Source organism: Neolamprologus brichardi, chromosome 22 (assembly GCF_056152115.1).
Source record: "Neolamprologus brichardi isolate AB-2024 chromosome 22, ASM5615211v1, whole genome shotgun sequence".
Classification (NCBI taxonomy): domain Eukaryota; kingdom Metazoa; phylum Chordata; class Actinopteri; order Cichliformes; family Cichlidae; genus Neolamprologus; species Neolamprologus brichardi.
Window position 1 is genome coordinate 4,817,529 of NC_142124.1, and position 15,220 is coordinate 4,832,748.

General features: G+C 41.1%; 1 protein-coding gene across 1 annotated transcript in view; it reads right to left on the reverse strand.

Annotated features, from left to right (window-relative positions):
* Nucleotides 1-286: 286 nt before the first annotated feature.
* Nucleotides 287-15,220, reverse strand: part of dbpa (D site albumin promoter binding protein a) — a 38,285-nt gene continuing 23,351 nt past the window's right edge. The window contains exons 4-5 of the mRNA XM_035913587.2: nucleotides 4,597-4,850; nucleotides 287-2,484 (exon numbers count right to left, since the gene is read on the reverse strand). Of these exons, the coding sequence (XP_035769480.1) occupies nucleotides 2,269-2,484; nucleotides 4,597-4,850 (470 nt within the window). The 3' untranslated portion in view covers nucleotides 287-2,268. The remainder of the gene's footprint in view (nucleotides 2,485-4,596; nucleotides 4,851-15,220) is intronic.

Sequence of the window (15,220 nt, forward strand, 5' to 3'; positions counted from 1 at the left end):
TTTTGGATTGGACTGGAGTTTCTACCACTTATAGTTATGGACCTCTCATATGCAAAACCCCCTCGGTTAAACTTTACTGTAGAATGCAAAGTGTGACAGGCGTAGCAACAGCAACTGGGGGGGAGCGAGGCTTAGCCAACTACAGTTAGTCTGTGGAGTTTCTATCCCATGCTGGTGACTTAGTAACAAAAACGGGCTAAAACGGAATCATAACAATAAATTCATACAGGAAACGTAAAATACAACCAAAAAAAATAAAAATAATAATAACAAACCAATCCACAAATCCTGTGATCGGATCAAAGATTTTTTTTTAGTGTTTCTTATTTTTTCAATATGCATATTTAATACCTCAGACAACACCTGAGAAAAAACTGACAAAATGATTCCAATGGGTTTTCTCTGAAATATATTCAATTATGTATATTACAACTATAATCACATAATTCAAGCATATATCATATACACATATATATCTAGTGAGAGAATAGTTTAATAGTCAATAGTACAGTTGTATGGTACAGTAGCAGTAGGGTGCATTTCTCTTTCTCATTGGGTAAAGTTTGAAGGAGAGGTATAGACAAGTATGTGTGTGAAAATCTAAATATATGATTCATCAATACAATATGCAACAAAAAGAGAGAAAAAATAAAGAATAAGGAATAAAGACAAAGAAAGGGTATAGGCAGTTCAGTACTGTGTTTGAGAAGATGTGTCTGACTATAACTTGTGTGTGTGTGTGTCAGGTCGAGGATCAGATTAGATCAGCACCATAAAAGTCCTTAACAACATCAACAACAACAACAATAAGGGTTAAAACCTTGGTGAGGACTGTGCGTGTGTGTGTGTGTGTGTGTGTGTGGCTGAAGGTTTCAGTCACTGTTCGATCTGGGCAGATCCACCTTAAACCAGTTAGTATTCGATTTTTGCACCTAGACATGATCGATGAGTAAAGAAACCGAAAGCAATCATGTTGCGCGATGGTTAAAAGTGTGTGTCAGTGTGTGTGTGTGCGTTTACATGTGAGCAAGACACATTCACCGAAATAAAACGCAAAACCCGCCAGCGAAAATCTCTCCTTTTCCTTATCCTCGCACATCTGCTCACATCCAGCTGTTCGGATGGCTAATGATTATTTCCTCCTTCAGCTTCAAAAAAATAAAAAATAAAAGCTCCTCGATTTATGTCACGGAATCAAATAGAAGATAAAAACTCAAGTGCTTGAACGAGCTCACAGAGAAAACAAACAAACACAAAGATTTTCTTTAAACTATACAATTTTTTTGTTGTTTCGCCTTCTTCCTGCCTCCGCCCACCCTCGTCCTCCTCCCCCCTTTCAGCGCCGAAAACAGTCTAAAATACCTCGCCTTGCCTCACGCTGTGTGAAATACCTGATTCGACCGTGATACATTCTCTGTTACACCTCTTCCTCTGACTAACCAGCTCTGTAAATTTGAAAATAGATTATTTGTTGTTTAGCAATAAACAGCTGGGAGGAAAAGCGCTTTATGTGGCCCCGTGACTGTCCAGCTAACAGCCCCTCCCGCCCCATATATAAAATATACAAAAGATTATCTCCAAAATCCTCCTCCTAAATACCTCTGCTAATAGAAAAATATACAATAATCCTATGTCAAAATCTCTTTGCGTTATTGACGAAAGCCCTGCTCTTCTTCCTCCCCCCCGTCCTCCTCTTTGCTGGACTAGTCTTGCTTTCCTGCCCAGTTCAAAAATATACATGTTTTCTTTTTTTTCCTATTCATAGAAAACAAAAAAATTACACATCTGACCTCTTCTGGCTTGTGTCCATGCCTTGAGCTTAAAAAGTGAGATTTCACTGGCATATTGTGAATTCAACACCCTGTTTGAACTGGCCAGAGCGGCGGATGGAAACGCACTACCTGCAAAAACGCCATGCGGCACCGGGCGTAAGCACAGCACCAAGGGTAAAGCTGCCGAGGTGTCACGAGGTGGTGATACAGTACGGTGTGTGGATTCAGCAAAGCAGCATCTACAGAGTCAAACTCGGAAAATAAACTGTGGCGGCGCTGTGCTTTCCTGTCATGACATCCTGAAGCACAGCGCGCGCGCTAAAAGACGCTTGTGGCGTTTGCGCCCGGTGTCGCACGGTGCTTACTGCAGATCTACGTCAGCCTCCCCCCACCCCCGACTCGCCACTTCAACTAAAGTGCTGCTGTTGCTGGGTTGCCTTGTACCCTTGTCTCGTCTCCGATGCCCCTCCCGCCCTTTCCGCCTCCGTCCGTCTCCTCACAAGTCTCCGTGCCGGCTCTCGTACTTGTTGATGATGTTCCTGCAGCGGCCCAGCTCTTTCCTCATGTCGGCCACCTCCTGGCGAAGGGCGGCGTTCTCTCGCTCTAGGAAGGCCGCGCGCACTGAGATCTGGTTCTCCTTCAGTCGCCGGGCGTCCCGCGAGCGCTTCGCCGCCTCGTTGTTTTTCACTCGCCGGCTCCAGTACTTCTCATCCTGTCGGCGGCGGCGGTGTGGTATGTTGGGGTGTGTGGGGAGGAAGGTGGAGGGAGGAGAGAAGAAGAAGAAGAAAAAAAAACAAAAGAAGAGGAAAGAGTGGGATGAGAAGGTTCAGTCATTTGATGAGGGTGGCAAAAATGGGAGAAAGGAAGGAGGAAAGGTGGAAACAGCTGAATACTCACAGGTACAGAATAACAAAACTACGACTGCCATTTTTATAACGTCACCATGATGACACTCATTTATGAGCAGCACGACTGTGGTTGGATTCAAAAGCATAAAACATCCCAAACACACTAAAAGTGCTATACTTCTTATCCTAAAGCTTGTAGCTGCACTAGATAAATTAAAATGTTTCAGAGGTTAACATTTACTGCTTCTCAGCTGTAAATGTTTGCTATGGCAGCTTAGAGAAGATGAACATTCATTAAACAGATTTACAGAGTGAAGAAAGTAGTTTAGGATAGCTGTGCTTTAATATATGAAATCCTCCTTTAAACTGCAGTTAGAATTACCAACAACAGCTTTTCTGTGCTTTTTATTGGCTGCAGGTCACGGTGTAAAATAAGCTACTCTAACTCTTAATTTCTTATATTAAAACACCTTTTCACACATAGACGCATAGACATCAAAGCCTTCTAGCAATCTACTGATCTGCATACACAAAAGACCAATAACATTCATCTTGCAACGACTACAAAAGGAATCAGTTTGACGGAAAACACCAGTAAGTGCTTGTGAAAATATTATCAATAACTTTTTATGAGGCATGTCATTCCTAATGCAGCTAGCCTCTGACCTGCTGAGCGCCTCAGCCGAATGAATAAATACGCCGCGGACATGACCTCCGGTCCCACGAAAGCCTGCAACGTTACTTTGGGGATTTTTTGCCAGGAAAGGAATTTGATGGCCAACGAAAGTCTCGCAAGAAGAAGACTGGAAGCGGCCCTGATGTTGTGTTAAACTTTGGGACCCATAGAGCAAAATAGGGGGTCAATCTGAGAGTACAACCTTGTAGAGATATCTATCTGGAAGATTTATGCCGGGAAGCAAGCCCACATGCTTCACTGCCTTCATGGAGAGCTTTAATAAGGATCTTTAACATCTGGTTAAAGTTAGCATCGTTCCACAATTAAACACAGCTATTATTGTATCCCTCTGCAACATTTTTAAAGAGATCTTGGGAATATTTTTGCTTTCTGATTTGTGTAAATATAAACACTAATTAGATCCTGGATTATTTCATAACTTTTAATCCAAGCCGGACTTTCCTGCTCATGAGAGCAGATAAATCTTAACCGTAGAGCGGAATATTAAAGCTCGTTTATGAGAAGCCGTTCTCAACTTCATCTTTAACTTTGGCCGGAGATCATTTTTCCAACCTTCCTATATATGATTTATAAAAGCGGCAACGGCTGAACGGAGCAAGGTGAGCGCCTCCATCTCTCCATAAATTATAAACGCCTCGGGAGCTGCAGCTGCTCCGCACTGAACTATGAAAGCACGAGCCATTGATCAGAGACTTTCCTAGTGTGCAATGAGCTGAGTACAAAATATTTCAGGATTCCCGTCAGGAGGCATCAATACCAGTGGGCGTCACGCTCCCTTCGGTTTTTTTTTCCACTCCGCACAGGAGCTGTCAGAGCCGTGGCCTTTTGTTATGATGAAGTTTAGAGTTTAAAATGAAACAACGTGGCTTCTATTTAAGGAAAATGTGACCTTCTGCTGAGCTATATGTGAATCTTTATGCAGGTTTTATCTTTAGGTACCTTTACAACACCTGAGATTTACTAGTGGGGCTTATTTTTATTTTGTTTTATTTTATTGTAAGTATTTAATTTGATTTTACTCATTTCATCTTATAAAATAATTTGTCCCAAACTCTATTTTTGAATATTCTTGTGCTGCAAAAATAATTTTGAAATTGCAAGTAGATTTTTAAAAAGACAGGAAACTGGTCCATTATGGATATATTTTAATTTTACTAGCCATTAAATTAGAAACACAGCAAGCAGCTGAGCATTTTCTTTCCCCAAACAGCTTTAAAAATCCTTCCCTGCAGTCAATTTGGACGTAAAGGAAACAAAAGGATTGTGGGAGATGTAGTACCTTCTGCTCGTCAGGAACCAGCATCTTGCGGGCCTTCTTGATCATCGGCTGAGGTTTCAGCTCGTCCTCGGTGAAGCGGTGCCGCCGTGGGTCAAACGCTTCCTGGCCTGGCACGCTGGACAACGCTAGGTCCGCCGGGTCAGGGTCAAAGTTCACCATGATGTCGCTGCTGCCGTTGGTGCCGGCTGGAGGTCCAGGGGGCCCCGGAGGGCAGGTAGAGGGGGGTGACTGGTCCTGAGGCACTGCCTGACCACCTGGAAGAAAGAAAATGTTGGTTATCTCAGATCAAATGATTAGCTCGTCAGCTAAGATACCCATCTGTAATCAATCTGCCAGTTATCAGCTGAAGCCCATCACAGAGGATGAGCAGTGGACCTGGACAGATTAGTGAGTTAGTGAGCTTCTAGTTGCAGGAACATGTTATATATAATATACATGAATCCACAGGGTTCCTTACAAAATAAATCAAGTTTCAGTAACGTCAGCTATATTCTGGCATCCCTTAAAAATTGTCTTAATCATCATAAATATTCATGAGAATTAAAGTACAACATTTGCCACCAGAACTCTTTCTCACATGTAAATTTGCTCGTGCCCGGAAAACTGAAAATCACTTTTTTTGTGTGCAACATATAAAACAGAGGGTCGCACACTGAGATTAAAGATGAGTCACAACACCAGGATCATTAAACAGCTACTGACAGCGGACTGTGACATTAGCCTGCAGGCTGTTCTCGCCACGTTAAAGTGTGGACAGGACGCAGATACACAAACGTGACATGAGCACTGATGATGTTTTCACGGTAGCGTTTATCACACTGTAAACATCCAGATGAAGCAGATTATTTGAGTTCTTCAGAGATGCTTTTTTGTGTCTCAGATATTTATATTAGATCTTATTACATAACTAAAAGTCATAAGTTTAATTACATTTTTTATGTTGGCAATATGCGACACTTGTGCGAATAAACTAAAAAAGAAGGGAGCAGAGAGAAAGAATACGAGCGCTTGTTAATTGTCTTTCCAGTGAACAATAATCTGCACCACAGTCCAAAATCAGCAGCTTAATTACTCGTTTAGCTGTCCAATCATCAGCATCTAGTTTTATCTGCAGATTAGAGCCCATCTGCCCTGACCGAGGATGGTCGCACGGCACAGAGATGCGAACTGAAGATAACGACATGAAACAATCGTCACCAATCAGGACCCTGGAAAAACACTCTGTTAAATTGTATTATATTTAAAGGAGTAACAATGTAATTACATTTAGATTCATTTACACACTTACAGTGAAATGTATTAGATTTAGCTGATGTACAAACATGACTTCACTGTGAATACAGCCTGACTGCCCTATGAAACACCAGGAGACAGACATTTCAACTTTAAACTGTTTTTAACCAGCGTTTTTTATTGTTTTATATTTATTTACTGACATTTTGGATGATGGTACCTTTTATTTTATTTTATGTTTTTATTATCCTTATACATTTATTTTATTTATTGATGTGTTTTTAGTTTATTATTTCCAGTACGCTCTGATTGTTCTCAATTTATTTCACTCTACTTCTTTTCTACCTGTAGAGCTGATATTTCACTGTCATTTATTTGATGTTATGTCCTTTGAATTTATTTTAAAGAGCTTATTATTGTATATTTTTGGTTTTGTTTTAATATCGTTTGTTTTGTCTTATATTCAGCTTTTATCCATCTGAACTGCACTGACTTCTGCAAACTTTGACTTATAGTGTAGATCAAACTTTCTGAACTCAGAATATTTTAATAATTTATTGTTTTTATGGGATGAAAAATAATTAGATTTAAAAGATTTTATTGACACCGATGCCGCTATCAGCTCTGCCTGTGGGTGATTTCTGACCACTCTGCATGCAAAAAGGTAGCAAGTCTATGTATGATCTTCATTTTAATAACTAAACAAGAAACAGATGCATCTAAAAATACTCATTTTTACAATATGTCAGTGACGTATTACGTCATCATGATCCATCACAGTTCACAGGTTATTGTAATGTGCCTGTTTTCTTGCCTTCTGGGCTGTTTTGCACAAACTAATGAAAGTTCAAATCCAGTGACAAGGACAAATGTTGACCTTGAGCACAATTTGGAGATTTTTGATCATTTGAGAAGCAGCTTTACACGAACAGTCACATCAAAGTCAAATGTATCTCGCTTCACTAAAATTGGACCGATACCCTGAGAGGAGTAGCGACTCTTTCATTGGACGGACAGATGCATCGGTCCTTCGGCTAGATAAGCTAAAAATGAATCGGCGTCACTGAATTCTAAATATCTAAATCTGAAGGTGAGACAGAAGCGAGCTCCGCCTACAAGCAAATAACATCAAGATAACATTTTATTTAAATTCAATAATTGAGGTTTTGATGCCCAGTGTTGTGCTAAACATGACAGGACCTCTGGTAGGACTGAATATACAAAGATAAGCACTTATAGCTCTTTTAGGCGATGAAAATATCTAATTCAAGTATGTTCAAGATCATAAAAAAAAAAGGTTTTGGGAAAAAGCAAAGCACGAGGAGACGTTTTTGTCTCGGTGTTTAAATCCCACTCAGGTCAAACCCCTCCAGCTTTAGTGTTTGCTGTTGGACTCTAGAGGCCGCTGGCTGCAGAGTCACATGTGCTGCACACTCTGCCTCTCATCGTTTATCCAGAGAGCAGCAGAGAGCCAGGAATGATTCCCACTGAGATAAGCATAAAGAGGATTATCCCATACTCAGTGGACGATATATTCAAATGCTTTTCCCCATTAAACCTGAACACATCACCGTTTCTTCTACACCTTTAACAACGCGCTTAATTCTTCACATTCGACTTCACATTTCGACGACAACAAGCAGCTCGTCTCTCCGTAGTGATGCCAAGTCACCACCGAGTGTCACCATCGAGCCAGGAACGTGTCATACTCGATTTACGACGAGCAGGAGAGAGGAGCTTTTTTCTTTAACCCTTCGCAGTGATATTTAAAAGAACATCCAAGTGCTGGCTAAAGATTTAGAATGATGCCTGAGCCACACATTTAGACAAATGTGGTTAGAACGGAAAGAAACAAGCTATTTAAAGAGAGCAGATGATTCAGAGATGATGCTGCAGTGGACTTTTTCCCCCTGTGTTGACTCCAGCTGGCTTTACTCAAACGCCACTTTTACATGAGCTACCAAAGCACTAAAAGGGCGTTCAAATTAATTACGAAGGAACACAATTATTTAAATGTAGGGAAGTGGAAGCGTGGAAGAGTGGGGGAGGGGGCAAAATCTGTGGAAGCGATTCCTGGATGCGGATATTAAACTGTGTGGCAGTGAAGCTTTTTCCCTGCAGCTATATTTCTGAATGTAGCACTATAATAGAAGAGCGGCTCTATTTTCAGCCGGCTGCTTCATTTCTTTCCCGTTTCTGATTGAAAAAACACATTTTTTCCCCCCCCCGCAAGTGTTTCTTCCTTGGAATAGAGGCATAAAAATGCTAGTTGAGCAATCATCCGCCACTACTCAGACCTCCACTGTGGCGACATTTGTAAGACGCTTTTTTGGAGCTCCAGGCTCGGCGCCACAGATTATAAATAACTTCAAAGCTGGTGACCAAAATCAACCAAAACAGCCGTGGAAAGATTTCAGACACTTGAGCAAATGAAGCAGAGAAGAGATGAGGAGAGATTGTGAAGATTTAGCATTAATAGAATGACATAATTTTGTCATATGACAGAAAACCTCTAAAAGCCGTCAGCTGTCGCAGCCTTTGTGCTTCTGAAGCATTTCTTTCCTTTTTTTTGAAACGTGGGAAAGACATGTCGGTCAGAGCGGCAGGACTGACACTGATTTTCGACTCAAACTGCTGCTGTGAGCAGTCCCTCATGTTTTCATGCATGTCAGCCACAATACCACAACCAAATCCTCCACGGGCTCTGGGAAGTCGGGCTTTATGACAGGCAGGAGGCGGGACGTGAGGTAAGCGAAGGGTCAAATCGCCACGCCGTGTTCTCCCAATAAAATCCAGCTGAAAACACTTGACTACACGCTGAGCGTGGCGAGTGGGAGGCTGTGGGTATGTAAACTTTCTGAATGGTGGCTTTTTTCAGGTTTCAACTTGCGCTGAACTCGGAGATTTAAAAAAAAAAAAAAGTCTTACGACTGTTTACATCCAATCGTGACTCCACGCTGATGTCGATCTGACATTCGCCTCCACTTTTACACAACTTGTTGCCAAAACATCCCACAGTTGTTGTTTGTTTGCTTCTTTTTTTTTTCTTTGTTTTATCTGAAATGAGAGGATTTACATAAGCGTCCGGTGTGACACGCATGCGTCACTATGCTCTGCCCTCTGCAGCTGTTATTCTTCAGAGCTGCTATTCTCTGAGTGGAAAAGATGACCTTTTTGTGTATTTGGTTATCTTGGTTTTCCAGTGCCCAACAGCAATCAAACCAAGGTTTGTATACAAAAGTCACATGGGCCCACAGACCCAGTGGTTTGTTTACTGAATCGAGGGCAGGCGACATGTCACCCTGCAGAGTTTGACACTTTGGCAGAGGAGACGAAATGCGACTCAAGCTCCGAACTTTGAATTTCACCCATATCTGCGCCGTTATCTAATGACACCACTGTCATCTCCTAACAACGGATGGAAAAACCCAGATGGAAACTTACAGTTATTAAACTGTTTACTAATTTCTCATTGTTGAAACATCTTTAGTTGTAAAAGTGAGGGTCAGAAAGTAGTAGGGGTGGGGGAAAAAAATCGATACTGTGTAGTATCGTGATATTTTGTTTGCTAATAATGTATGGATACAGGGACAGCAGAAATCGATATTTTGTTACAAAAAAAGGTTTTTGTGCTCTGACTTCAGAGCATGTTGATCCTTTTTCTGAGCAAGAATCCTGACATTCCTTCACTGTCCAAATGTGACAGTTTACTTATTTTAATTTAAGACATGTTTTATTTTAATTAAGTTTAAAACTTTTTTATTTAATGTAAAATTATATTTTGTTTTAATTTACTTTCAAATTCTTCAGTTGCTGAAGGGGCTGCATAGTTTTCATAAACTGCATAGTTCAGAATAGCTATAATTGTACCAGATGGTTGATTCAGTTAAGTTGGACTAGACTGTAATACAAACCGTTCAGTTTGTCAACAATAAAACTGAAATGAGAGAAAGACTGAGTGTGAGACTTTGATATTAGAGAAAATGAATATTGATAAAGTTTACCTTTATGTACAGAATCTGAATATCGCAAAATATTTTTAAAAATTGCAATAATATCGTATCGTGCATTAAGTATTGTGATAATATCGTATCGTGGGATGTATGGTGATTCCCACCTCTAGAAAGTAGACGAAGAAAGTTAAAAAAGCGTGGAATAAGCAAACAGAATCTTATAAAAGATGCAGCTTTGAATCCATATAAGTAATTATTAATGTATCTGTTGACAGTAACACCTCTGTGGAGGAAAACACAGCTATAGTAACACAATATTTGTTTTTAGTAAAATGGGACACGTGCTAACAAATTCTGTGCACAAAGTGTGTGGCTGTGTAAAGATCCCAGTCTTCCTCCTACTGTGGCCTTCGCTGGAAATCAAAAGCTTCTTTCTTTGTGATTTGTTAATCAAACTTGAATCATAAACATATTCAAATTGGATTTCTCAATCAAAGCAGCATTTGGGGCGTTTCTGTCTCTATTTGGAACCCGTAGATTTAAAAATGATCCAATGAGTCATCGTTCATATCTGTCCGAAACCAGTGAGCCCAACACAAAACTGATGACGGGTAAAGTGAATAGGACTGATCATATTGTTAAAATGCATTCCTTTGACTTGGTTCCTTTGACTTGTACCATCCACAGTGGATCCTTCCACACTCAAACTCACCAAAACTGCTCAGGAACTGCTGGATCAACAAAACAAAGAGCCCAAAGTGTCACCAATCCTCCAAACTAACCAGATCCCTCTGCAACTGAACACCGTAGGGCAGCGGTCCCCAACCCCCGGGCCTCGGACCGGTACCGGTCCGTGAGTCGTTTGGTACCGGGCCGCGAGAGTTGAGGCTCAGGTGTGAAATGTGTGGTTTTCAGGGTTTTTATCAGTTTTCAGCGTTATTTTGTTATCGTTTTTATCGCTAACTCGGTTTTCCTGGGTCTTTTCACGTGTGTTATGAATAAATTTTCTTTTTTTCTGTACCGGTACTAGTTTTATTTTGTTGTATTTATCCGCGACACCTTAAAGGCCGGTTCGTGAAAATATTGTCGGGCATAAACCGGTCCATGGTGCAAAAAAGGTTGGAGACCGCTGCTGTAGGAAGAGCGAGAAAAGGTCTGATCCACGGAGGCTCCTCACCCAAAGGACCCAAAGGACCCACACTACCTATATCTGATGCCAGACAAAAGTAGCCACACCTGGGCCTCAACAGGTCAACAAACACCTACAAAAGGAGTGTGGTTTTAACGTGGTGATTTGCTCTGCATAGACCTTACTGTTCATTATTTTGACAAAGCACATTCTTTATGTCCAACTGTTTTCTCCAAATATCCAATTTAGGATTGGAGTCGAACCCAGGACCTTCTTGCTGTGAGGGTCTCCGTGCTACACCAAACTCATATTTTCTTATTTGCAGTTTGGCCACAGGAAATGGCATTAAAAAAAATGATAATTATTTTTCTATTTGCATTTTTTGCCCAATAAAATGCCCAATAAAATATTAAAATACAGAAAAGATTTGAATTACAGTGAAAACATCCCGTCGCTATAAGCTGTACGGTCCTTCATGCACGGTTGCAAACCCTCATCATTTCTAAATGCACTGCACCATACTGTATATTCCAATCCCTTCTATCCTCTGATCCATCTGTTTGCCCAGGAAGCAGTGAGACCATCAAATAAACTGCTGTTGGCTTGATCTGTGTCTCTGGCAGCTGGACGGAGCTGATCCTGGATAAGTCTGCCCAAAGCCCCGTCCTAATAACAACCATTTTGGGCAAAAAGTTGAAACTGCTCCAAGAACACGACTCCCGCTGCTGCTGGGTAAACACTCGCCAAGCGAGGATTCGTCTGGCTTCATTTCCTGTCTGAGAGCGGGAGCCATTTGGAGGAAGCAGCCACTGACTCGCGGATTCCCTCTCTGCTTTCATTAATTTCGCTGAGATTATGCGTTTTCCTCTCTCCGCATGTCACTGCCTGTCAATCTGTCATCCTCCGACTCCGGGCTAGGAGTTCAACTGAAGTGGTTTTGGATTGAAGCAAGTTGTACCCAAAAGATTTGCTAAAACTCCACAAATATCACGTTTAAATCCGACGTTTCTACCTGAGCACCAACAAGAAAGTTAGTACATTAACTCCGACACAGTCAAGACTTTTCAAGGTCTCTGAAGGTCCCATTTCATGAAATTCAAGGTTTAAGATTAGCCCTTTCATTTCTTATTCATGTTGTCGTCAAATCAAGAAAAATGCCTCGTTTTAAAACAGCTTCTCCATCGTGTGAAATCTCCATCACAGGAATCGCCTCAGGACGTGAAGAGCCGATCCTCGGATGGAGCGTACCGAGGCATACTGATGAATCTGGTGATGTATTTTAACTTTAAAAACATCAAAAACATTTTGGCCCTCTTCTAAGACAGCTAAGATGGGTTTTTTTATTTTCACAGTCAAACAGAATTTTCATAGCGGAACATGAATCAATGATTTTTAAAAAAATGAGGAAAAGTGTTTTAGATTCTGTCCTTGAGCTGCTTGGATGTTCAGAAATCGTACCGGGAGGAATCAGCTGTCGTGGGCAGAGACGCCCACGGCAGCAGAAAATAGACAGGTTGAGGTTTGAGAGTCAGGTGAGCAACGCTTCCTCTTGACTAATCTCTTGTTTGATCTAACTTTACTTTCACCGGGTCCACCTACACGTAAAGTGGAATGCAACAAACTCTGTGTGGAAGAGGCATTTTGGGAAATGTAGGAAAGCTAGGAACAAAATCTGTTAGTACGGCACAAAATCCTCCTCGTGCACGCGTCATCAACAGTGGCGGCGGCACCTTCTGCTTTCTGACGCAGAACTTTTCCCCTTTCAATCTTCTCCTGTTTCAGCAGCTTCTTGTGTAATAAAGGGAAACAAAGCAATTACCAGGAGAATAGTAATTATGCTAATTATACAAGGATGGAGGTAACAATTAACATCTATTGCAATCACTGTAATTGAGTCGATTTTTGTGTACGCTTTCATCGGTTTTTCATCCTCGGCGAGTTTTCATTACAGTGAAATACGGCACTGGAGTTAAACTGCAATTACAAGCTCTGCTAACTCTGACTCTCATGTGTCCTGTGCACAGATTTTGCTTTAGCTGTTACTTTTAGCTTTATATGACAAAGACACATTGCTAAAGATTTCTTTTTGTAGTCGTTATTGTTGGTTTTCCCACCACCGAAGTGAGCCTACATGGCATTTTATTGTTGCAACCCAGTCGCCCTCTCTTCTCTGTGTGTCTCAAACTGCACAATAGAACAGGCTAAATGCAAATGACGCAGGATATATTAGCTTAATTACCAACACGGTCATGTTGCTTACATGCAATGCGGCAAATTCACGCCATGTGATGCAAATTCATGTTAATACGAGTCAAAATATTTCAACTTTAGTCAAAAATTTGCCTCATGCTGTGTCGCAAAACACATCAGCTGGGACTCTACTGATGCAACCGACCATCAGAACCAGAGGAGGAGCTCTCCAACACTGTCCGAGGGCGGCCAGTGCTGCTAGTTAAACTCTGCCTATACACAGAGAGAGGAAAAACTGCAGAGGGCTCGGAGTGAAACTGTAGAACTTCTTGCTAAGTTCAGAGACTATGTTACTGTAACTTGACTCCGGCTATCGGTTGCACTCCTCTTCATCAGACTGGCTGTTAGGTGCAAAGCTTAATTTATACTTCTCTTTTCAATTTGATTAAACTAGATTTTTATACCATCAACTCACAACAACAACAACGCAACAAGGCGCTTTATATTTCAAGGTAAAGACCGTAGAATATCACCAAAAAATCCCCAACAGTGAGAAAATCCCCTGAGAGCAAGCGCTGAATCTTTGCAGAGTGTGTGAACATCACAAGGTACAGGCAAGTGAACACAACATGCAGACCTTGTGCAGGGAGATAAAAATAAAGTCACAGTTTCAAATGAATTCATAGCAGTGACATTGAGCATTGGAACTATTTTCCCAACCCTTTAAACCTGATTTAAGTCCCTCCTTAACAGCCACTTTTGACCGTTTCCGTCTCTTCTGTAGATTACCCCAGCAGCATATTTATGAGCCTTTTTCTCTTATTCTGTTCTGACTTTGGGGACAAATATTTGTAAAATATTGTGATGGCATAGGCCAGACTGGTTATATTTGCTACACATACACTGTATGTACACAGATAAGAGGGAACCAGCCTCAGCAGAGAATTATATATAGAAACCAAGCAGTAGAAAAGTCTGCAAACATACAGAGATGGCCACTTAGCTGCAGCAAACACAGAGGAGTGATGTACACGATTTCCACAGGCAGTAATAAAACGCTGATGCTTTCTCTCTTATTTGGTTTGTTGTTGTTGTTTTTTAGGAGTTTTTTTGAGTGAAAGACTCACGTTCGCACGCACAGTTATGATAGGGTTTACTAGTTTTACTGTAACCTCTATTTGTTCGTTTTTGTTACTATATCAGATGAACCTTTCCTGTTATTGCACACCAGCTGTTTTTCACATCAGTTATGAAAAACAACTTCAATAATTCAGAGCAGATACACCAGTGAAAGACATTTATCACAAACAACACTCAGCCACTAAACTCCACATCGACGGTGCAGTTAGATGGTTGGTGGTCTCATTTAATGTTAGCGTTCGTCTTGTGATGCGTCCTGTTTCTGCTTGGTTTAACTTTAATGTTTGTACAGGAACGACATGTTCTTCTGCTCCTTTCTTTTCACTCAGCAAGTTATGATAACAATCGAGTCCACCCAGTAAAAGGTGTGGTAGCAGATGTAAAAGCAGTAGTGGAAACAAACGATGAGATACAGCAAGTGTGTTCCTCCAGTCGGGAGCAGTAATGAGATAAAGGTGCAGAGCAGCGATTCATTTCCTGTTTGGTTTGCTTCTGTCACAGATGACACGGACATGAACTGTGAGCTCTGCCAGCAGCTGTTTTTAACTCAAGAGCATTAGCTGGCGACGCAATACAGACGAGGAAGTGCGTTACATAAAGCGGGATCCCCTCCCTGCAATGTAAACGCTGCGCAACTATTCACACTCCTCATCGCTGCTGCTGTCTGCTGCCAAGTTTAACTTTTGCCCATTTGGGTTAAACACATCAGGGAATCTATACAACTAACTGCATGGTTTATCGTTCACGTAATTTACAGATATGGCTGCTTGACACACTCACTCAAGCTGCAGCTAACTTACTTTAATAATAGGACGTGTTTGCCTGGTCGATAAATTTACAATAGCAAAAACGATGGCTACTAAAACACAAGTTTGAATATTAATCAGAGTTCAAGGAGAAATAAAACTTCACATTTATGTAAAAGCACAGACTGGATATAAAAGACGGTGACAGCGACCCACTGATTAGTAAAGACCTG